Raw genomic sequence first — 23,127 nt, forward strand, 5'->3', positions numbered from 1 at the left:
TCGCGGTTTGTTGCATAATTTGCATGTCCTGTGACTTATAGGCCCAAGCGACGTATTTATGGATTTTTCCCCCATATTTATAAACCAATTTTTGGCTGAGATATGACCATTTTCATTAATTCTGACTGAAAATATTGAACATTTTCAGCTGCTAGATGGCACTCGAGAAGTATAGCATGCCGTTGTGTCATGTAATAGGTAAAAGTGGCTATTAATGACGCAATCGGCTTGCCACAGTTACTACCTTCGTCCAGCTCACCTGGAACAAAATTGGTTTCATTTTGCTGCACCACCCCGACAAAATGCAGCTGATTTGACCATTGAAGTGCATTTCTGAAGTAAAAGTTCAATTGAGACACACTTTTACTGTAATGTCGAACAAACAAATAATTGTTTTAGGTGCTTAACTTGTTAGATTTCAAAGAAATGCGCAGCGTTCTTCCTTGCTGATTTCCTCCCTCAGAGCACGCTCCCGGAGCACCGAGGCATCATATACTTTTGAAAATGGAGCTGATTTGACTGTCAAAGTGCATTTATTAAGGAAAAGTTCAACCGAGACACACCTTTACTATAATTTCGAGCAAACAAATAATTGTTTTTAAGTGTTAATCTTGTTAAATTCTTGTTAAAGTCCTCCCGTGCACCATTTGGCAGCCAATCGATTTTTGGCACAACACCGGCCCACATTTCCAAAGTTCGGCCCACATCTCCGGGTTGTCAGCGGTGAAGCGTAACAAACGCGACGCGTCAGCGGTGATGCATAATAGATGAAACGTATACAGCCAAGCAACGTATTTATGGATTTTTCCACTTTATTAGACAAATCTGGACTGATACAACTTATAGGTGGTGCAACGTGTACAGCAGAAAATACAGTACTAAAACAAATATAGCGCTCCTACTTCGTGGGTTTTCACCTATTGTAGGGATGTTCGGAAAGTAACCCCCTCAATAAACCAGGGACTACTATACACAAAACCTGCTTATTCTCTGAGGTATGAACACTCAGGGCATGTGTTTGAGAGTCCTTTAAGTAACCCTAAAACCAAAAGACTGATTGAGAACATATTAACCTTAAGGCATGATGTGAATGCTGCACAAAAATGACACATGATAACTTTGTTCATATTTTATATATATATTTAAAAATAAATTTTTATAACCATATATGTGAGGCCACTAGAACACACCAGACCACTTACTTCGACTTGAGGTTCGATGTAGCCACCTCTTTCTGCTGTTTGCCTCTGAACTCCGCATTACTCTTCTCCTGAACACACACACACACACAATTAGTTTTTATTATCAGTGGAACGCCCACACTATGAAAGCAAGTGACACATTCAGCCTGAATTATCAAATGAGGTCCTCACCCAGCTGCATTGGGACGTGGGTCACAGATATAACGTATGTGGCTCTAATAAAGTGGTTTATCAGCTCTGACAAAGACCGCTGCGTCACACAAGTTACTATCCACGTCTCTGCAGACGCTGTGTTCAGCTTTCTGCTGGGATGTGATGTGGCACTGATTGTGACCAGCGTAAAAACAGTGCAAAAAAACATTGTTTTACGGTACTTCACAAAGTGTGTGTGTGTTTAGAGTTCTCACTGAAAGTAAACAACAATATTAATGACACATAAGACTCAAATACAGGTTTGACTGCATTTAGCATCTGTGCTGTGTGTGTGACATGCCTACAAAAATATGTGGTTTGAAGCTAATCATTCAAGAACACCTCACTGTGGTGTGCCCATTTTGAAGCACAGCACTGATTTGGTGATTTTTAACATGTAAATTTAGCATTCTGGTGCAAGCCAACAAGAAAATTAGGGAAAAACATGCTTCAGGTAAAAAATACATTTACTAACATATTCTAATTTAATAAGGCCAAACATAGGAAAGATGGCGTCAACAAAAAAATAAAAAATAATCAACCAGAGCATTTTGCTAAAAGCAAAAACTAATTTCTTAATGTTCTGGGCGTAGACAAGCCTTTCAAGGGCCTGCTGCTTGGCCATGTGCCTTTTTAGTGCATATTGGTATCAAAAGCATTTGTAATATGGGGGGGGGGGGCAATACGGGGGGGGGGTCTGGGGGTCTTCCCCCAGAAATTTTTGAATAAAGTAGATGCCATTTCCTGCATTCTGGTGTATTTTAACGGGTTGTTAAACATCTACGTTTACCACATATGTTAACACTTGATTCAGTAATTATTTTAGAGACAGAATCCTCGTTCAAATAGTCCATACAAGACAAGACAGAACTTTATTGATCCCGCAGGAAATTGTTGTGCCAGAGTTTCAGTTCAAAGTACAGTACATGTGGGTCATATATGCAAGATATATCAGGATATATGCATCATCCTGTTTTTAAACTCACTCCTATGGCTAAAATAATTAAATTAATGTGACACAGTTTATCACAAACCAGGAGTTTAGGGGAGCACTTGACTGTTATTTTGTTTATTTTTTATTTACCGGTGGTTTTATTTATAACACGTCATTGCCATAATCAACGGTGACACTCAACTTCATATTTAAAAATCAGAATATTAACTTTATACAATGAACAGGTGCAATTTTGATAACCACCAACACTGAATTTAGGGAGGCACTTTTCTTTTTTTCTGATTTAGTGATAGAAATGACATGCATCATGCAGCATTCACAACAACAAAAAATTACACTGTGACAATCAATAGTGACACAAAATTAAAAAAGCACTTTTTAGTCATTTTTGTCAACCTGCATGTAATTATTAAAACTAAATAATTTACAGGTTCCTTCCTACCTTGGTGCCACAATTTCTACTACTTCATAACTTTTATTGTCCTTTCCTCCATAATCCACTTGGAATAACATCAATCTCTTTCTCCCGTTGTTTTCCTTTGCACTATTCCTTCCCCATCACTGATTTTACCTATTTTACTTTCCAGAAAACTTGTGTTACTTGGGTACTTTCTCTCTAACAAAAAAAAAAAAAAGTTTGTAGGCACAATCATCCAGGTAGATAACAAAAATGGTTAAATCGTGTCATCTGGACCAGTTTCTGTAAGGGAGAAACTGGTCCAGATGACACGGTTTAACATTTTTTTTCCTCCCTAACACCATCTTTCTCTGTCAAGGTATTCTCTAGAACAGTGGTTCCCAACCTTGGTCCCTGACGAACACCATCCTGCATATTTCAGTTGTTTCCTGCTCCAACGTGTCTGATTCAGTGATTTAATTACTTTCTTTAGTTCTACAGAAGCCTGTTAATCATCCATTCACTCAGATCAGGTGTGTCAAAGCAGGGAAACAAGTAAAACATGCAGGACGGTGTTCCTCATGTTCCTCAAGGACCAGGGTTGGGAACCACTACTCTAGAACATCATCAGATGGACTTTTCAAATCTTAGGGCAAAATCTTGGTGTATGTGGCAGACAGCTAAAATATTGACGTAGCGCTAAGCTAGCAGCACGCAATACAGATGCGCTAGCTAAGATGCTACAGACATAGCGCTCCGCTTGTCTTATGTATCCTAACAACCCCCCACCCCCACCCCCACCCCACCATCATCACCACTGCTTCCCCAGTGGACAACTGCCGGCACTAACATAGTGCTAAGCTAGCACTACGCAAGTCCAGTCAATGGGAAATGATGCCATGTACCACACCTCTGGACCCCACCCAAAAAAACTCTTCAGAGGATTCAAGTAAGTGACATATTTTGTTCACCGAAAAGCGACAAGTTTGCAGATATGTGTTATAGACAGCTCTTTGAATGACCTCAGTTTGGCTAGAAAACGTCTGAGATGAAAGATGGTTTTAACTCCACTCATACGAACTGAGAATCATTCTGGTCAAAATTAAACTATTTGCCTGAGGCTCAAAGAGCTATCTGCAGCAGGTAAGATATTAGCTGCTCATAACCACGTCACCATTTCAAAAGCGCTGACAAATCACCTTAAAAACTGTTTAAAAATAAAACCGTTGAGATTAAAGAATAAACATCCGCTACTGCACTTTTTGCACAGACTGTTTAACGGTGTGTAATATTGTTGTGCACAGCACGTTTCAAAGGTCGGCTGTGCATTTTCAACCACATTCATATAACTTGTGGCAGCGAGATCCTTTTACGATCATAATTTATTATACCGGTCATAGTTTCACCACTTGCCTGGCAGCTTTTATGGAAAACAAAACTAACTTTGTATCAACATCACAATACAGTGAACTGAGGAGGAAGTAAATCTATTCCAAGAAATAATCTTCACCAACTCATAAATCATTTACAGCATCGTGTAAGAAATATAGAGCATTGAAGTCATGTACGAAAGGTCGGAATAAAATAACATCACAATAAAGAACTTCCTTGTTTTGTCTGAAACTCAGAGATCCTTCAGAGTGAAGACCAACCATGCGGCCAGTTCCACTCACACCAGACTGCACCTGTTTGTGAGGCACCTTTCTGTTTTTCTTTTAGTGTGTGTGTGTATTTTTGTGCATGTGTCAGGGACTGTAAGTGTGTATGTGCGAGCAGACAGCGCAGTCGTTGGACATAAACTGAGAGGCCTGTTCGCCTGAGCTGATGAGCTGCCAGAGAAAGGGTTGAGTCTGTGCAGATGACAGCCTGTCAGTGGACTAGCAGTGTGTGTGTGTGTCTGTGTGTGTGTGTGTGTGTGTCTTACCAAGTTCTCTTGGTTGCGTGCGTTCACTCGATTTTCATCCCCTCTCATGTACTTCACCTCCTCCACTCCCTTCATCTTGTATTCATCTGAAAAAGACAAGAAAGAGCGGGCACGATTGAGGCAGAGGATTCAACAGTCAATTAGTCAATTATTTTATTAGTACAAACAAGGACTAAATGAAAAGTTGACATAATACGACATGGCTGAAAATAGTTTGTCCTTGTCATATTAGCTGTGCTGCATCATCATCACATTATATTAACATGACTGATGATTTTTCCATTGACAGTAGATGTGATTTGTTCGAGGTAATCCGATAAGTGATAAGATGTACATGACAGGTGAAGGAGAAGCAGAGGATTCATCTTCTTACCATTTTAGCTAAAAAAAAATATGCAACTGAAGACGCATCAAAGAAAACACTGCAAGACAAGATGCATGATGCATATGTGTTTAAAAAACCTGAGGTTATAGAAAATGCATAAAAATAGATGAAAATAAGAAGGCACTGATAAGACGGAGCAAAATGGATGGGATTAAAGAGTTTAACAGCCTCTTGGCTGCAGGGATAGATTAGACAGTTAAGACAAACTCTCTGCTGTGGGGAAAGTGGTAACTGGGTCTGTAAATCAAGACTTTTAACATTGAACCAGCAAAATCAAACATTTTAAGATTTTCAACTTTCTATTAGTGCTAATAACAGAAATAAAGGGTTTACAGTCTTACAGTACACTTTAGGTGATGTAAAAATAATTCCAAATATTTAATTCACTGGCTAAAATAAACACTTGATGGTTTAGTATTGGTGCGCCCAAAAATAAATCAGGGCCCTGATGGATCACTACTCTACAGCTGCAAATAAAATGAACATTCGTTGAAGGAATGCCGTCTGCTTTTAAGGGGTTGACATAAGGACATTTTTCAGGTTGTCCAGTGGACAACTGCTTTACAGAATCTGGTTGTCCACCAAAATTTTGGGATGGCCACAACCTTTACAATAAAGACGGGAAAAAATATAAATGCAATTGTACCAATCTACAATGTAATTTATTAATTATATTGAACTATATAATAATGTGTTGTATAATATAATGTATTGGCATTAATGTATATTCTCATACAATGGTGAAATTGGATCTCTGCATTTAACCCATCCACCACCAGGTGGAGCAGTGAGCAGCTATTGAAAGCGTTGGGGAGCATTTTGGGGATAAGGTGTGCTGCTCAGAAACACCACGAGATGTGCAATGACTGGGGATCGAACCTGGGACTTTCGGGTCCCGAGTCGGCTGCCCTGCCTCTACACCAACTCGGCTTACTATATATAAATGTTCTCAGTCAGCCATCTTGTGGCCTGCTTGGAATTTCCAAGCTACTGATTGGCAGACTCATTCAGGAGCTGCTCGAGTGGAGCTTCCTTGTTCTCCTCCTCCTCCTCATCAGAATTTGCAAGAGAGGCACTTACAGCAAATTGAAGGCAGACGTTAAAGCAGAAAAAAAAAATCTTCTGACTGGTGGCAGCATGTGCTCTCAGATCCAAAGTTTGGTCTCACAATCAAGTTGCACATGCCTGTATGATAATACATAAATAAATAAAGTGCTATGTGTTATCATTGTATGCTCCCATACAAAGACGAAATTGGCTCTCTGCATTTAACCCATTGGACCTGGGATACACCCAGGTGGAGCAGTGGGCAGCTATGTAAGCGCCCGGGGAACAATTCGGGATTAGAATTGCGCCGCTCAAGGTGGCTGCATGTTGGAGCAGCTCTGTTACTTTCATTTTGAGATTTTGCTTTTGGAAACTTTAATTCCTCTTTTTCTGGATGTAAATCACAATTTTTTGGATTGTTTCATCTGGTATCAGATGCTGTGCAGCTGGAAGAAATTTTACTGAAACTTTTTTAGTTTTGGACATTTGTTATGATGCGTAACCATGGCAACAAGGCAGTTTTCTACAACCAACAGCAGCTGATTAACTTCTCAAAAGCTCAAATAATATCTCAACTACAGCCCCAAATCTCGTGAGTTGAAAAGGATGTTCTGTGGACGCATTCTCATCTGCCTACCAGCTGTGCTCAAGTGCCTGACCACTGAGATCCTGGAGCTGGCGGGAGACACGGCTCATGGCAGTGGAAGGACAAGATCATCCCTCGGCACCTACAGTTGGCTGTCTGCAGCAACGAGGAGCTCAGCAGACTGCTGGGAGGAGTGGCCATCGCTCTGGGAGGAGTTCTGCCCGGCATTCGGGCAGTCCTACAGCCCGAGGGGAACCGAGAGGCCAGCCGAGACTGGGTGGACGGATCGGACGGCATCTGCAGCCAGTTTCTTAGGATCCACTGTGGGATGGACCTTTATAAGAGATTCTTCCTGCCATCAGTATCTATAACATCTCTTGATGAAATGAAGATAACGAGTTACAACATCAAATAATTTCCCTCTGGGATTAATAAAGTATTTTTGAATTTAATTGAATTGATTAGGTGTGCTGCTCAGAGACCTCACGAGATGTGCAATGACCTGGGATTGAACCCAGGACCTTCAGGTCCCGAGTTGGCTGCCCTGCCCCTACAACATCGCGACCCCATAATGATGATGCTCCGAACATTCTTCCTCTTCTTCTTTCGGCTGCTCCCTTCCTCAGGGGTCGCCACAGTGAACTAAGTCGCACAAAGACTTGGCAAGTGTTTTTATGACGGAGTCCTTCCTGACACAACCACAGACCACCGAGCTACCACACCCCTCTGTGTGGAGCAAAGAGCTGCTATCTAGGGCATCCAGGGGAGCAGATGGTGGGGGTTAACGGTCTTGCTCAAGGGCCCAGAGTGGGCCAAATAAGGGTGGAGGCAGGTGTTGGTGTTTCACCTTTCCCACCCACATTTTGATGTTGTAGCTGATCTGGCGACCTTCCAATCACAGGCCCACCTTCTCTAATCTCTGCGCCACCACTCCCCGATGATGCTCCGAACATATTAACAATTAATACAAAATTAGACTTTAGATACAAAAGTATCGGGGAGGTCGGGGCGCAACGCGGGTGGAGGGGGAGGGGGTGACACACACACACACACACAGAATTACATTATTGTTTGCTATATATAAGAGCAAGCAGTTAAGCATCAAAACATTTCTGGAAAATACTTTCAGAGTTCTTTAAAATAATCAAGAGCAACTGATGCCCCCGGGCTTTATCTGGCCTACATGTCTGTTCTATCTGGTCAGCAAGGCATAACATTTTTGATTGATTATACTCAATCTGATAGAAAAATGGTTGCAAAGCAGCTAGTAGGAATACCGGTAATTAGTAAGAGTGTTTTCACACCTAATAGTCTGGTAGACTCGGTTCAATTGTGGACCAAAATTCAGAAAATCGGTTTACATTTCAGCTGGTGCGGTTCACATTCACACTGCACTGAGTCAGTCGAGCCAACCTGTTCCCCCACCTCGCTTGTGATGGTGCTGCACCAAGAACTACTGAAGGAAACAACACAAAAACCTCTGAAAAAGACACTTCTTCTTCTTCTGGAAATAAAAACAAAAATGGAGCGGCATCAAATTTTAGTGGTTTTATGATTTCTGTTTTGTCATTTTTCAACAATGGACTCAGCATGAGAGGAAGATGAGGCAGAAGACCATGGAGAATGTTGTTTTTCACACAAGGCGGCTGACGGCTCCGTATGAGGTCAGAGAAATGCGTGTGTGTTTGTCCTGCGGAGCGGGGCCCCATCTGTTTACATTCATACTGTACTCGAACCGCGCTGGCGTTCGCTTCTACCGGACCGAGACCTAGGTTTTAGCCCGGGCCAGCGTTCGCCTTTTTGTTCCATGACAGAGTTCAATGGCGTGTTCACACCTCCCTAAACGAACCAGACTTTCTAGGAAAACGAGCTAGAGTTCGATTAAAGCGGACTAAACAGGGATGGTATGAATGAACCCTAAATACTAGGTTTCAGTCTGGTTGAAGTGAACTCTGGCATGGTTCGAATGCAGTGTGAATGCAAGCAGACCGAAGACTGCTCCAAAAGCAGGAAGTGGACTAAAGCGCAGAGCAAACAAATGCACGTTTCTCTGACCTCATATGGAGCCGTCAGCTGCCTTGTGTGGAAAAACAATATTCTCCATGGTCTTCTGTCTCATCTTCTGCTCATGCTAAGTCCATTTTTGAAAAATGACAAAATATAACTCCTAAAACTGCTAAAACTTGATGCCACTTCGTTTTTATTTTTATTTACAGAAGAAGAAGAAGACGTGTCTTCAGAGGTTTTTGTGTCTTTCAGTAGTTCTTGGTGTAGCGCCCCCACAGGCGAGCAGGGGAACAGGTTGGTTCAACAGGTTGGTTCGACTGCACAGTGCAGTGTGAATGCAAACTCACTAGCTCAAATGTAAACAAAAGGTCATGAATATTGGTCCCGAACCGAGTCTACCGGACTATCTGGTGTGAAAACGACCTTAGTATCAGTATCAGTGCCCAGCTGACTCCAGAGCTCAATGTAGACAGAACTAACCTCTCAGATAATCTAGTTTTTTTCCACAGGAAAACTTTAACCTGAAAGAGTTAAAGGAATGCTTTGTATCTGCCCAAACTGGCTGTGCTGTAGAACACATATAGAAACTGAACTTACTCAAACAGGAACGCAGTCTTGGTTAATACATTTGTCAAGTTCTGCTCAGCCCTTAAATGTCAGCTGTGACACAGGTCTGTTGTTGAGTCACTCAAAACTGTTATATTTGCTTTGATTCTAAATTATCTCATTTAGTACTTGTCCTTTTAAACTTTTGTTTCTCCACATTCATACAAAGGAATAATGTGAAAAGTAAATTACTACTTTCTGCTAATCTACCCAATGGCTCATGAGATATTTTGCTGACAGTCACACAAATGCAAGCAAAATGAATCCTCACTAACTTTTATAGTTGCACCATTGAGAGCCTGCTGACAGGCTGCACCACAGTGTGGTACGGGAACTGCATCAGTCAGAGCCGTAAAGAACTACAGAAGGTGGTGCAAACAGCAGAGGGCATCACTGGTAGCAGTCTCCACACCATTCAGGACATCTACCACAACCGATGTCTGCATAAAGCACGCAGCATCATTAAGGACCACACCCATCCAGCACAAGGACTCTTCCATCTACTACCATCAGGCAGACGATACAGGAGCCTCCCATCACGCATGAAAAAACCCAAAGACAGTTATTATCCACAAGCTGTCAGATTACTGAACTCTTGATAATAATACTGAACAACTGACTATGGCATTGCACCAAACAACATCTGTGACACCTAATAAATTTATTGCTGCTGCACTATGTGGCTGTATCATGTATGGCACTACCTTACCATCATAATTCAATTAATCTCATTGTTATTCACTACATCCTGTCATACAACATATGTAGTTTATATTAGTTATGTGCATCATGTACAAAGTACATTTAAGCTAATATTACCTGTAAAATACTTATTCATATGAATTTATCCTACTTGCACCATTATATTCTACCATGTTGTACCCTTATTGCATGCTTTAGTATTTCTTGTTTGTTAGTTTTTTATTGTTAGTGAGTCCAATAGGTTCTTCTCATCCTGAACATTTCATTGCACTGTTAATCTCATGTTAACATGCATATGACAAATAAACAACACAGCATAACATTAAAGTTTACAAAAACCAAACCTACCAAACTGAGTGGGAAACAACACAAGCACAAATACTTTAAGCTTATATCAGTTGGAAAATTGACTGATAAAGCAGCCATGATGGTAATTATACACTCATAAAAACTGAGAACACTCTGTTACACATCTTGCCTTCACTATCAGCAGCAGTAACTCTGTTTATGTGCTTCTCTCTGCATCCCTTTTGCACCCAGCTGAAGGGTTTGTTCCTCCCTCTGTTCCCAGTGTGACTACACCTCCATCACCTGTGTGTTTGAACACGATCACCCGTGTCTCTGCATCCGACACGTGCGTCGACGAAGAGCCAAACACAGCCTGCGTATCCACCACAAACTGCGTTCACGCTGAAATAAACTGTGGACGACCCGAGCGGGGATTGGTTGGAGGATTGAGACGAGAAAGAGAAACTAGTGCTGTCTACTGTTCTGCTGTTTATCGCAGGAATGTAAACGAGTCAGAGCAACGCCGCTCCTGTCTGAACATGCCACCACACACACAAACAGTTTTCTAATGCAACGCAGGTTCGCTGAGCTTAGATCTGCTCAGTAAACGCTGTCGAGTTGTACAGCAGGAAACAGAAGTAGGAACCATTTCCTCAGATCTCCTGTATGCCATACTGAAATATACACACTAATGTCAAGCTATGTACGCTGTGGGTGGATACAGAGGGGGTGAAAATGTCCACTGCAGGCCATGTAAATTAATTTAAATGGAGATTTTCATATCAAAATTGTGTAGGGAAAAATAGTTTGCTCTCATCAAAGTAAAGCAAGTGTAAAGTGATAGCTCTCAATTAGGGATGCACGATATTATCTGCATGGTATCGGTATCGGCCGATATTAGCAATAAAGTTAAATATCAGACATCGGCCATTCCATCAAAATAACTCACCGATATAAAAGGCGCTGTTTTTGTATGGCAACCCAGTGACAAGGATGCCTGCAGCGCCAGCACAACGTGATGACGTCATGTGCGCCTACCTGATCTGATCATGGTGGAGAGGAAGAAGTCAAAATGTTGACAGTGTGGAAGTTTTTTTTTTTTTTTTTGAGGATATTGGATTCTCAAGATTGTTGGACTACGTTGAGCCTTGATACATTGTCCCCAGTCAGAGATATTTTTCCGACTTAGCCTTACCCAAGTTACAAGTCATCATTTCCTACATCATTGAGAAACTAATAGTCGATAATACATGGGTGTGTTTTACTAAAGACATTTGGACATCAAATGTTAGCCTCGTTAGCATGATTAGTCTTACGGCACAATGGATAGACAAAAACTTTGAAATTAAAAAGGCTGTCCTTCATGCACAAGAGTGCCGAGGATCCCAGACTGCAGCTAGGAACCTGGAACAAGCCTCCACAAGTGAGACAGCATCGCAGGTGACTAATGCCAATAAATACCATTTAACACTTTTCATTTTATATAAGTTAAAGTGCTATGCATATCATATGGCTGTTAGTGAATATATGTCACCAGCTCTTACAAAATGTTAGTAGCAAATAAGCCTAAATAAGAGGCTATGTTCTGGCAGAGGAAAGTCTATAAAAATATCGGTATTGGTTATCGGCCAAATAAGTTTTAACATATCGGCATATCAGATATCAGCCAAAAATCCAATATCATGCATCCCTACTCTAGACGGATGTGAGCGACCCAGCTGAAAAGCATGAAGACTCATCACATCACAGACTTAAATAGAAGTAAAAATTGGTGAGCAGCATTTGTGTGTGGCAGTCATTGTCAGAAGAAATGACATGGGTGCTTTGTGATGATGTTGCAGGGCTCACTTTGGGTGGGAGGGAGGAAAAACCGTCAGAGAGGACAGATGAAAGAGAGGAACTATTTTGAGCAGCTGTGGTTTTGCGATGTGGACACCCTTCTCGTCTCTGATTAAAGACCGGAGGGATCCGCGCTGACCTTAAGGATTCGACAGCCGCTGCAAGTGCACGAGAGCGTGCGCACGCCTGTGTCAACTTTAGAGTCTGAAAATCTTTGAATCAGAACGTTTGCCGATGAGTGTCTGTATTGTGAGTCATTTTAAAAGCCTTATTTGGGTATGCGTGTGTCTGCTTCGTGAGTGTGGAAGTGTGTTCTCACAGCGAAGGCTGGGCTGTCTATCCTGTGGCTATGTCTCTGTCCTTCCTGCTGTGTGTCCTCTCTACAAGACAAGTCTGGCTGCAAGCCATCTCTGCCTGGTCATGACATTTACACCTGAAAAAGGAGTCTTCTCTCAAACGCATATTCACATAATCATACACACTGGGTGAAAATTATTAATAAAAATTAAATAAAACCTGAAGAAATATGCCGGAGATTATGAATAGAACTGTTTCTAAATAGTTCTGAATAGAATTTTATAATAATCTGGAAGATATCCTTTGCACATTTCTGATGATGAAGGTGAAATTGAAAGTTTTTTGCTGGTTTTGTTTTGGTAAAAGTGTGAAAATTATTTTGGCTTTTCCCTCTTCAGGGGTCTCCACAGAGAGTCATCCTCCTCCATCTCACTCTGTCCTCACTCCAACTACCTCCATGTCCTCTCTAACTGCATCCATATATCTCCTCTTTGTCTTTTTCCTGGCAGCTGCATTTCTAACATCCTTCTACCAGTATACCCACTGTCCCTCCTCTGGACATGTCCAAACCATCTCAGTCTGGACTCTCTAACTTTATCTCCCAGTTGTTCAACCTGTGCTGTACCTCTGATGACCTCATTCCTAATCTTATCCATACTTGTCATTTCTAAGGAGAACCTCAACATCTTCATTTCTGCCACTTCCAGTACTTTCTCCTGTCTTTTTGTCAATGCCACTGTCCCCAGAACATCCAACAGAGCTGGTCTCATCACTGTCTTGTAAACTTTTCCTTTGACATTTGCGGACATTCTGTTGTCGCAAATCCATCCATCCATTATCTTTACCTGCTTCTTCCTTTTCGGGTCACTGGTGCCCATGTCCAGCAGTCACTGTGAGAGAGGCGGGGGACACCTAGGACAGGTCACAAGTCCATCACAGGGATACATGGAGACAAACGAGACAAACAAACATTCACTCTCTCTCTCACACCTAGAGCCAATTTAGAGTCACCAGTCAGTCTAACATACATGTTTTTTGTCTGTGGGAGAAAACTGGAGTACCCGGAGAAAACCCATGCATGCACAGAGAGAACATGCAAACTCCACCCAGAAAGGTCCCGGACCAGGATTTGAACTGGCGACCTTCTCGCTGAGAGACAACAGATCTACCAATTGAGCCATAGTGCCGCCCTTGTTGTAAATCATTCCTGAAACTTTTCTCCATCCACTCCATCCTGCCTAGACTCTCTTTTTCACCTCTTTACCACACTAACCATTTTCCTGGACAGTGGACCCCAAGGACTTGAAGTCCTGCACCTTTGTGACCTCTGCTCATTGTAGCCTCACTGCTCCACCGGCCTCCCTCTCATTCACACACATGTACTCTGTCTTACTACAGCTGACTTTCATTCCTCTTCTTTCAACTGTATACCTCCTCCCTAAGTTTACTTCCGCCTGTGTGTGTATGTGTATATATACTGTATATATATATATTTGTTGTTATTATTTATATATATATATTTATATGTTGATTATGTTATATATATATATATATATATGCATATATAATATGTTATATATATATTTATATGTTGAAATAGGAAACGTATTACCTGGCTAGCAACACGCTAGTTTTGTTATGAGCAAGACCGTTAAAACAATTTTTATTAGTCTAAAGTTGTCACTGAAAATTCTAGCTGTATGTTTAAAAAGGAGTATATACATATATATTCAATAATTTTTTATTGTCATACCAGCTCACATTTGCATGTTTATGGCATGAAATTCGGACTCGAGTCCCATATATTCATGGATTCAAGGACGTGTGTGTGTGTACAGGGTTTTATATGCATATGTATACAGTGAAGTTTTCCCTGGGTACTCTGGTTTCCTCCCACAGTACAAAAACATGCATGTTAGACTGCCTTTCAGGCCTCCATTGCAAAAGAGTTTTGTGATCTCAACGGGATTTGCCTGGTTACATGAAGGTTAACAATAATTTACATATATATTATTTTATTTTATTACTGTAAACATCTTATTATGAGTAATATCAAATTTTCTGATTGCTGTCAATTAAAGCTCTTGGACAGAAGGTAAAATTGGCCAAAATCTGGATCAGCAGCTTTACAAAAACTGGATTTGAAACCAGCAAAGAAAACTGCAATGAATGCATTTCTAACTGGAATTCAACTGGTCCAAACTGAACCGATCTTGTCCAAAAGTTTGGGTTAATGCATCTTTCCTTTGTCACATAATAAGTACCCTATTAAATACAGGTGCATTATGGGAATATTCACATGTTTATGGTAATGTGCTATATTTTCATATGAAATCACCATCAAAAGCTAATCCACCATGCAGCAGCAACCATTATTAGCCCTGAGCAGTGGCTCCTGAACAAATATGATTTCTATAAAACAAAATCCTGCCTCTCTTGATACTGTGTTAATGTTTGTTTTACTAGTTGTTCCATCCATTTTTTTCTTAACCAGTGGACTTTGATATGATGTCAATAAACTCCTCCTAAGGGGTGGAGATGGCAGCAGATGCCAGATAAAGTTTGGTAGTCAGTACAGTATCATTATAAAGTCTTTCACAAACCCACTGCATTGTTCTTCATTTCATAATATAAGAAAGCCTAAAAGATGAGCAGAAATAGTTTCAGATGAATGGAATTAAGAAGGAATGGTGCCCCTCTTATTTTTCTTTTTTCTTTTGTCTTGCAACAGAAATAAATGTGACATGCTGGAAAAATTAGTCACAATGAGGAAATTTTCAATAAAGTATAGTTATTATTTTCAAAATCTCTATCTCACTAAGCTTTAAAATGATACATAGTTTGTTGAAATAGGAAACGTATTACCGGGCTAGCAACACGCTAGTTTTGTTTATGAGCAAGACCGTTAAAACAATTTTTATTAGTCTAAAGTTGTCACTGAAAATTCTAGCTGTATGTTTAAAAAGGAGTAAAGGAGAATGCCCAAGCTTCACAATAATGTCAAACAATATACAAAGGGATTTCCGGCAGCTTGCAGTTAAAAAAAATGGTCAATTTCAAAAGAAATTCAAAAGGATAAGATCTGAAGACAAACCTGTTAGAAAACTTGAATTAACATGTAGACTAGGAAGATTATTTGCTATTTATTTACTCTGATTTAAAAAATAATTATTGACTATTTTAACTGAAATCTCAATTAAGCCCACAATCTATTTTTTTTTACTTACTTTGAACTGCAGTTCAGTAGCATCATTATTATGAGCCCAAGCAAAAGAATCAGTCCCTGCATCGGCGCTTGCTCGGTCCATTTTTAAAGGGACCCAGGTCTGTTTTAAAGCTCTGGCCAGTTATCTAACCACCACAGCCACAGTTACCAGTATGAACAATGTCAAAAGTATGCATTCTATTTCGCCATTTGATAAAAAAACTTACAAGTATGCAGGTAATCTTGTTTTTTTAAACAAGATTAACTTTCCAAGCATTTTTTCTAGCAATGATGAAGGAAGTGCTCCCCTCACCTATTGCAGCCATTTTTGTTTTTCAGCCAAACCAGAGACTGAACCTCTGACATTTGGTTCGTCAGCGTACTTCTCTGTTTCTGTGTACTGCCCCACAGAGGAACTGTTCTCATTGGATACAAAATGTAAACAAGAACTATATTATCCTGATGCATGCTCAATAATGCAGGTAGAAAAATCTAAAAAAGTTCAATCTGGTCCTCTGGACATTCAAAAAAACAACAACAACAAAAAAAAGCTTTTTGCTTTGGTTTGTTTTTTGTTGTTTTTTTAATGTCCAGATGACCAGGTTGAACTTTTTTTAAGAACTATATTAGTTTCAAGATTGAGATTTCCTTTAAGTTTTATATTCCTAAAAGAACAAAAAAATGAGCAATGGTGCAAAAAATTTATTCAAGCTTTATTATTTAATTTATGAATATATCTATTGCTATACTCGGGTAACTCAATACAGCACGTGTGCTTCAAGAATAGCTCATCAATCGGGTCTGATCAGAGCAGAATTAAAGAATTTCTCCAAACTGAGGTTGCATTCAAAGAGCTATCTTCAACAGGTAAGATATTAACTGTTCAAATCGTTCCACAGAACCCCATTTCAAACACGTAAGCTACCTGTATTATTTGCACACCACGTCTTTTTGTGTCACATGATGCAACAACCAACACACATGCAGCACTTGGTAAGCTATCTCCTGTCTGATCTCATCTCTCTGCTTTTATTAGATATCGGCAGCACGACGCTGCCGAGAGCGAGTGTTTCTATTTTCCCTCGTCGCTCCTCACTGTTTGTGTAATGGAGTTCAGCCTTTTCCGGTTATTGTGCGAGGGCAAATGAGAGGGTGGTGTGAGTAGGGAAGTGGGTTGGAGGAGGCTAATTGCTGGAGTCTGGCTGCCTAAATATGTGGGACACCGAGCTTTGCACAGACTTAAATCTGTTGGTGGCTGATCAGTGAGAGGAAGAAGAGGGTTCAGAGTGTAACTAAATACACTGATATACCCCCCCCCCCCCCCCAACACATACGCTCACAGACAGTCCACTGGGGGTAACTTTATGAGCATGAGAGAGACAGACTGACTGACTAGAGGCAACCCATATTTTTCACCTCAGTCAGAAGTAAACCGGATGCAGAGAGCAAATTAGATTGGCGCTGGAAAAAATGGCAAATTGAGCAGTAAGAGAGTACACAACAATGTTCCAGTTAAAGCAAACTCTGAGACAGCAGGAAAAGATAAGATGAAGAAGAAAGGTGGGGGGTTTAATCCACAAAATCCAGGTCACTTTTATCCTCCGCTGGACATGTTCAGCTCGTAGCCTGGCCCATTGACAGCTGCCCTTAAATTCCATTGTAATCAAAAGACAGCAAGAAGAACAGGACTGTCTGGAGGAAGGGATGTGAAAGGACACAAGGTTTTGACCTAATGTGCAAGGGACGAGAGGAAAAGAGCCAAGAGAGAAGAAACACTGGGAGATGAAGGCAGGAAGGAGGGGGGTAGTGAGGGAGAGGGGGAGGACTGGGGGTGGGGAGACCCAAAATAGAGTGACAGAGAAAAAGAGGAAGGGAAGAACGAGGCCTTGATCAGGGAGAAGAGGCGACCCAAATGAGACTGAGAAGTTGAGATGAGGGAGAGGAAAAAAGCAGCGCGTCATTCTGACGTCGTCTCAAAGAAAACCCTCCTCCGACGCTCATCTGCTGTCGCGAAGGAGGAAGAGGAGAACGTGTGTGAGAGGGAGTAGATGGGATGGGAAAAGAGCAAAAAGTCAAGGAGAGGTGTCAGAAATGTGGTAAGAAGCCTTGAGAGGAGAGGAAACAGAGGGAGGCAGGGATAACGGAGCTGGAGAGAACAGGGACCTCCCGTGGATCGTCGTCTGCTGCATCCACCAGCCTCCACCCGACTGTCTGCCATTACACCAGAGTGTTGCTCCTAATTCCTAATCGCTGTTAATCTCTCCGCCACCCATCATCTCTTTTTCATCCCCATCCTTCATTACACAACAGCCTCCTCCACATAATTAAAGCTGGAGCTGCATCCATTTCTGTTCAGCAACAATGACTCTCCTGCCTGGTTTCAAACGATCAAATCTACAAAAATGACAACTGCTTGGTCTAATAAAGGTCTGAATTCTTCCAGGAATATTTTGTGGCCACAATATGTCCAAAACTATAATCTGATGAGGGGAAATAAAACGTTGTAATACATTGTGAAACACCTCAAAACTGAAAAAGACACCATATTATCAATGTAGGTCCAATGAATGGCTAATAAATCTTATTAATCTTTCAGTTTGGTTTTAAACACAGCACTGAAACAGCTTTGGTTAGGGCTTGTAATGACATTCTGTTAGCAAATTATTCTGGTCAGTTTGTTACACTTGTACTCCTGGACCTTACTGCTGCTTTTGATACTGTTGACCACAGTATCCTTATATCACGGTTAGAACACTGGGTTGGGATTACAGGTGCAGCATTAGAATGGTTCCGTTCTTACCTAAGTGACAGGAGTTTCTGCGTTAAGGTTGGAAATAGTGTATCTGTGTCAGAGCCTCTTTCCTGTGAGGTCCCACAGGGCTCAATTCTTGGACCCCTTTTGTTTTCACTCTATCTGCTCCCTTTGGGGTTTATCCTGAGCTTTCATTTCATTTAGGTCAACATGGTCATTTCATTTCACTGATTTAGAATTTATTTGTTCCTTGTTGTTTTTATGTTTTTATTTTTGATGTTTGTAATTACCTCTTGTTATTATTTTTGCCTTAATTACGACCTTGGTCTTATTGTGAAGCACTTTGGTAACAGCTGCTGTTTTAAATGTGCTTTATAAATACATTTGACTTGACTAATAAAGGTAATAATTTGCAACAATTAAAAAAAAAAAGATGTTAATAAAAACAAAATGCATTACTTCAGAATGATTTAAAAACCATGTTTACTTAAAGAAAGTATTAATAGATATTTAAACTAGAAAAGAACAAAACAAATGGCTAATTAAGATTCTGATTATAACAGATCAATAAGTGTCAAGAAAACCTGCTAATGAGAGAGCAATGTAGAACAAAACCGCAAAATGATTTGTGCACAAAAAGACAGCTTAGTAAGGCTAATTCTGTACTAAATTAAAGCTTGGAAAAAGACGTGCACACTATAAATGGTTAAAAGAATTGACGTTTAAAATTCAAAGAGTTAAATGATCTTATTGTCCTATGTACATGAAAAATCACAAGCGTATGCTAATAGTGAGAGCCTCAGGCAGCACGGAGTGAAAATCAGGGGAGAAAAGAAATCACTACAAAATGTCAACACCTCTGACAGTAAACAAACACAAATTGCCAGAATATCCACAAGCATAAATTAAAGTTCCCACATCAAAAATAATCAGTAAAAAAGGTCAGACGAGAGGAACCTTCTGACAGTTTTTCTGCACAGTTGAATGAAATGGGTGCTTTAACACTCGTAAAAAAATTCATTTCAGGTGACATCTACTTAAAAAAAAAGACAGATTATTTTAGCAAGACATTGTTAAACCTGATTTTGTAGGTTTTACAACAAGAGTACCACATACAGCACATTAACATAGCTCCATCTTATATTACATATCTTATTGTTCCATCTTTTTTTAACAGAGCACTTCGCTCTCAGACTGCAGGTTTACTTGTGGTTCCTAGAGTTTCTAGAAGCAGAATGGCAGGCGGAGCTTTCAGTTATCAGGCTCCTCTCTTGTGGAACCAACTTCCAGTTTCTGTCCATGAGGCTGACACATTGTCCAGTTTTAAGACGGGGCTTAAGACTCTCCTTTTTGATAAATCCTATGGTTAGTGTTGATTGGGGTTTCCTGAGCTATCCCTTAGTTATGCTGCTATAGGTTTAAACTGCTGGAGGACAGACTGACCACATTTCTTCACTCTGCTGCTGCTTTATTTACTTGCTCCACTCTACTTGTTTTGTATTTGTAATTATTTTTTCTATCCTTGACATGTGTTTTTGTCTTTCAGGTACACCTGCAGCTACATCTGGGCCTGCCATTCTGTGTTCGTTTGACTCTCCTGCCGGTCGAAGCAGATGGCCACTTGTCCTGAGCCTGGTTCTGATGGAGGTTTCTTCCTGTTAAAAGGGAGATTTTCCTTTCCACTGTTGCCATTGTGCTTGCTCAAGATGGGAGACTGTGACAAAATGAAGAGTCAACGAGTCTGCTGGCTTCCTTAGATAGAAAACTTTAACTAATTGGCTTTTGTATGTATGTGAATGTTTTTGTTCAGTGCCCTGAGACAATTTCTGCTGTGATTTGGTGCTTTATGGATAAACTGAATTGAATTATATGCCCATCAACAAATGATTATACAGCAATCTATAGCAATGGCCCAGACAAGATCTTGTTTGTTGTGTACCTTGATTTGTGACTTTGACCTTGATGCTGAGGTGATGAAAGGTGTACGTGACACTATTTAGTGATGATGCATATGTGTATGAAGTTTCGTGAAACTATCTTGAGTGGATTAGAAGTTAGGATCCTGACAAGCAAAAACAGTTGACCTTGATTCGTGACCTTGACCTTGGAGCTAGAGTGGTTGAAAGTTTATGTGACACTCTGTCTAGTGATGATGCATATGTGTTTGAAGTTTTGGTAAATTATATTTTTTAGAAGTTATGGATCGGACAAGAAAAAGTTTATGGACGGCAGGGGATATAAAAACAACGAGTCCAGATACTGAATCGGTCTGCATGCAGATCTGACCTGTCAGCCTTAAATACGTGAAACAACCTGCAGTGGAAATCTTGCACTGAGCAGAAGTGGATTACTGCTTTGAGTTGCTGTATTTGTCCTCTCGATCAGTTACAGAGCGCTGCTAAAAGAGGTCACGTAACTATGTGCTAAAAATATCTTATCTGTCACTTTTACGATACACCGACATGTCACTGTTCAAACATTTTATGTTATTGACATTACACTTGAAACTGTGGGAACACATTTTCAAATACATCTGAAAGTGTTCCTATGACAGGAAAATAGGGGCTGTATTGAAATTTATGGAGTTGTTCCAAACTTGTGATCCGGTGCAAACGCTGCACGCCTGACAACAACATTCAATGGTTCAATCTCGATCCCTTCTGAGTGGCTTCCTGAAAAATATATTCAGACGCTTTAAAACGTCTCATTGTTAATGGATGAATATTGTTTATCTAACTAAAAAAAAAGTGCAGTGTCTGTCTTTCTGTATTAATTCTCAGCTTCGTAGCATCCCTTTCAGTTTTTCTGCATCCTGTTAAAAACTAAAATAAAAACGACAGATGTCAGTTTTTATCAACATGCCACCAACTACTTCCTCTCTTACGTAAACTGTCAACAAAGATGACTCCCATAAAGCTGCTGCTGGTGAGAGTTATTTTCTGAAATAGAAAACTGAACACTCTGCCAATGGAGTTATAATGAGAAGAAAATAGTACCAGGACAGAGAAGGGGGTGGGGGTGTTGTGGCTCTGCGCTGAGCAATTAATTGAGTGAAATGGAGCTTTTATTGACAGCCCTGTGTGAACTGACCAGAGAAGAGGTCTCCATTGCTGTAGGCCTTGCCGCGTCCCTCCTCATCGTTGGGCACAGCCGACACCTGCTTGGCCGAGGTGCAGCCCATGGCCTCAAACTCTGAAACTCCTCCTCATCGCACTCACACCTGCACAACACCAGAAAGAAGACATTTATTAGAGAACAAGTGCAACAGAATGCACTGGCTATTTTATCCACCTGCCACTAAAAGGTGAAGGTGGATGTGTTTTGTATGGGTGTGTGTTTGTCAAGGTCAAGGTTTCTTTATTGTCATTCACATCATATGTGGTACATGTGGTGGAATGAAATTGTGCACATAGGGTCCCAGTTATATCCATCAAACGTATGAAATGTAAAATAAAAACAGTATGTAAGATTTAAGATATGGACTAGAAAATACACTAAACTAAGACTATGCTAAGCACTAGTAGTACAAAAACAATACGCCGGACAACAGCAGCACGAACATGAGTTGTTTGTCCGTTACCAAAATATCTCATAAACCACTGGACATATTTTAATAAAACGTCCAGGCAATAATCAGTGACTGCACATCTACAGTTTATTACATTTTGGAGTCATGCTATGCTAATCCAATGGTTGCATTATTCAAGTGACCTTAGAAAATACAATAGTCAATTTTACAGACAGTGTGCTAAAAGTTGGTGTGGTAGTACAAAGCTGAGAGTCAGTCTAGGCCTGTCGCAATAAACAATAAATCAATTAATTGCATGATAAATGAAAATTATTGACCTCATTTTCATTTATCGGCTTTATCGATTCTTCATGTCTCTCTCTTTCTACTGAAGACACTGGATGACAAAAGGCTCAACTCCGGTGCTCTACACTGACACCTCCCTTTCTCTTTAAAATCTGTTTCAATCAGCCAAACTCACGTTTTTGGATCGCTAAAAGCAGCTAAGCTGAGAAGCTAAACTACGAGCTAAGCTAACAGGCCGACCTCAAGGAAAAAACCCTCTGTCTTGTTGAAGCTCGTGGTTTTCATGGTTGAAACCTGTGCCTTTGTGTAAAATGTCATTTTTCTCTGCAAAAATAAGCTGAGAACTTGTTTACTGATTTTTTATTAAAAGCTTTGTGTGACAAATGCGATGCAAAGAGCTCAAACCACACCAAGAATCTGTCATTTTGAAAACCAAAGAAAAGGAAAGAGAGAAAGTCCATCAAGTTGCCTCCCTCCCATTTTTCTTAGAGACACGCTGCTCACTCCCTCACTATCCATCCTTCGGTTCAAACAGTCTTGTACTGCCGTCCAGTGGTCCAAAAAAGGTACTACACTCAAAACAAATTAACCAGCATTTCTTCTTAAATTTGACAATAATATGATATAAGAAATTTTCTTCTTCTGCTTCCTTTCATTTTATATATATATATTTTTTTTAATTGTATTTGTGTTTTTATTGGAAATGAAATGAAATGAATAAATAAACAATGACTAATTATTGTCAAATTTCAAACAATATTATCATTTATCACAATAATTTCTAAGACAATTAATCGCCCAGCAAAATTTGTTATTGTGACAGGCCTAATTCAACTCAATTCAATTTATGATTTGATACAGCAAAATAAACAAATGTAAAATGTAACAGATCATTGTAATACTTGGTTTATTTACATAATGACTTTAAT

At 40.2% G+C, this 23,127-nt stretch overlaps 1 protein-coding gene across 1 annotated transcript in view; it reads right to left on the minus strand.

The window, feature by feature from the left end:
* The window catches only part of zgc:92140 (uncharacterized protein LOC447854 homolog), a 48,444-nt gene that overhangs the window by 5,152 nt on the left and 20,165 nt on the right, over positions 1-23,127 (minus strand). The window contains exons 2-4 of the mRNA XM_037674767.1: positions 21,475-21,604; positions 4,671-4,756; positions 1,203-1,270 (exon numbers count right to left, since the gene is read on the minus strand). Of these exons, the coding sequence (XP_037530695.1) occupies positions 1,203-1,270; positions 4,671-4,756; positions 21,475-21,565 (245 nt within the window). The 5' untranslated portion in view covers positions 21,566-21,604. The remainder of the gene's footprint in view (positions 1-1,202; positions 1,271-4,670; positions 4,757-21,474; positions 21,605-23,127) is intronic.

Source organism: Nematolebias whitei, chromosome 3 (assembly GCF_014905685.2).
Source record: "Nematolebias whitei isolate Nwh7 chromosome 3, NemWhi1, whole genome shotgun sequence".
Taxonomy (NCBI): Eukaryota; Metazoa; Chordata; class Actinopteri; order Cyprinodontiformes; family Rivulidae; genus Nematolebias; species Nematolebias whitei.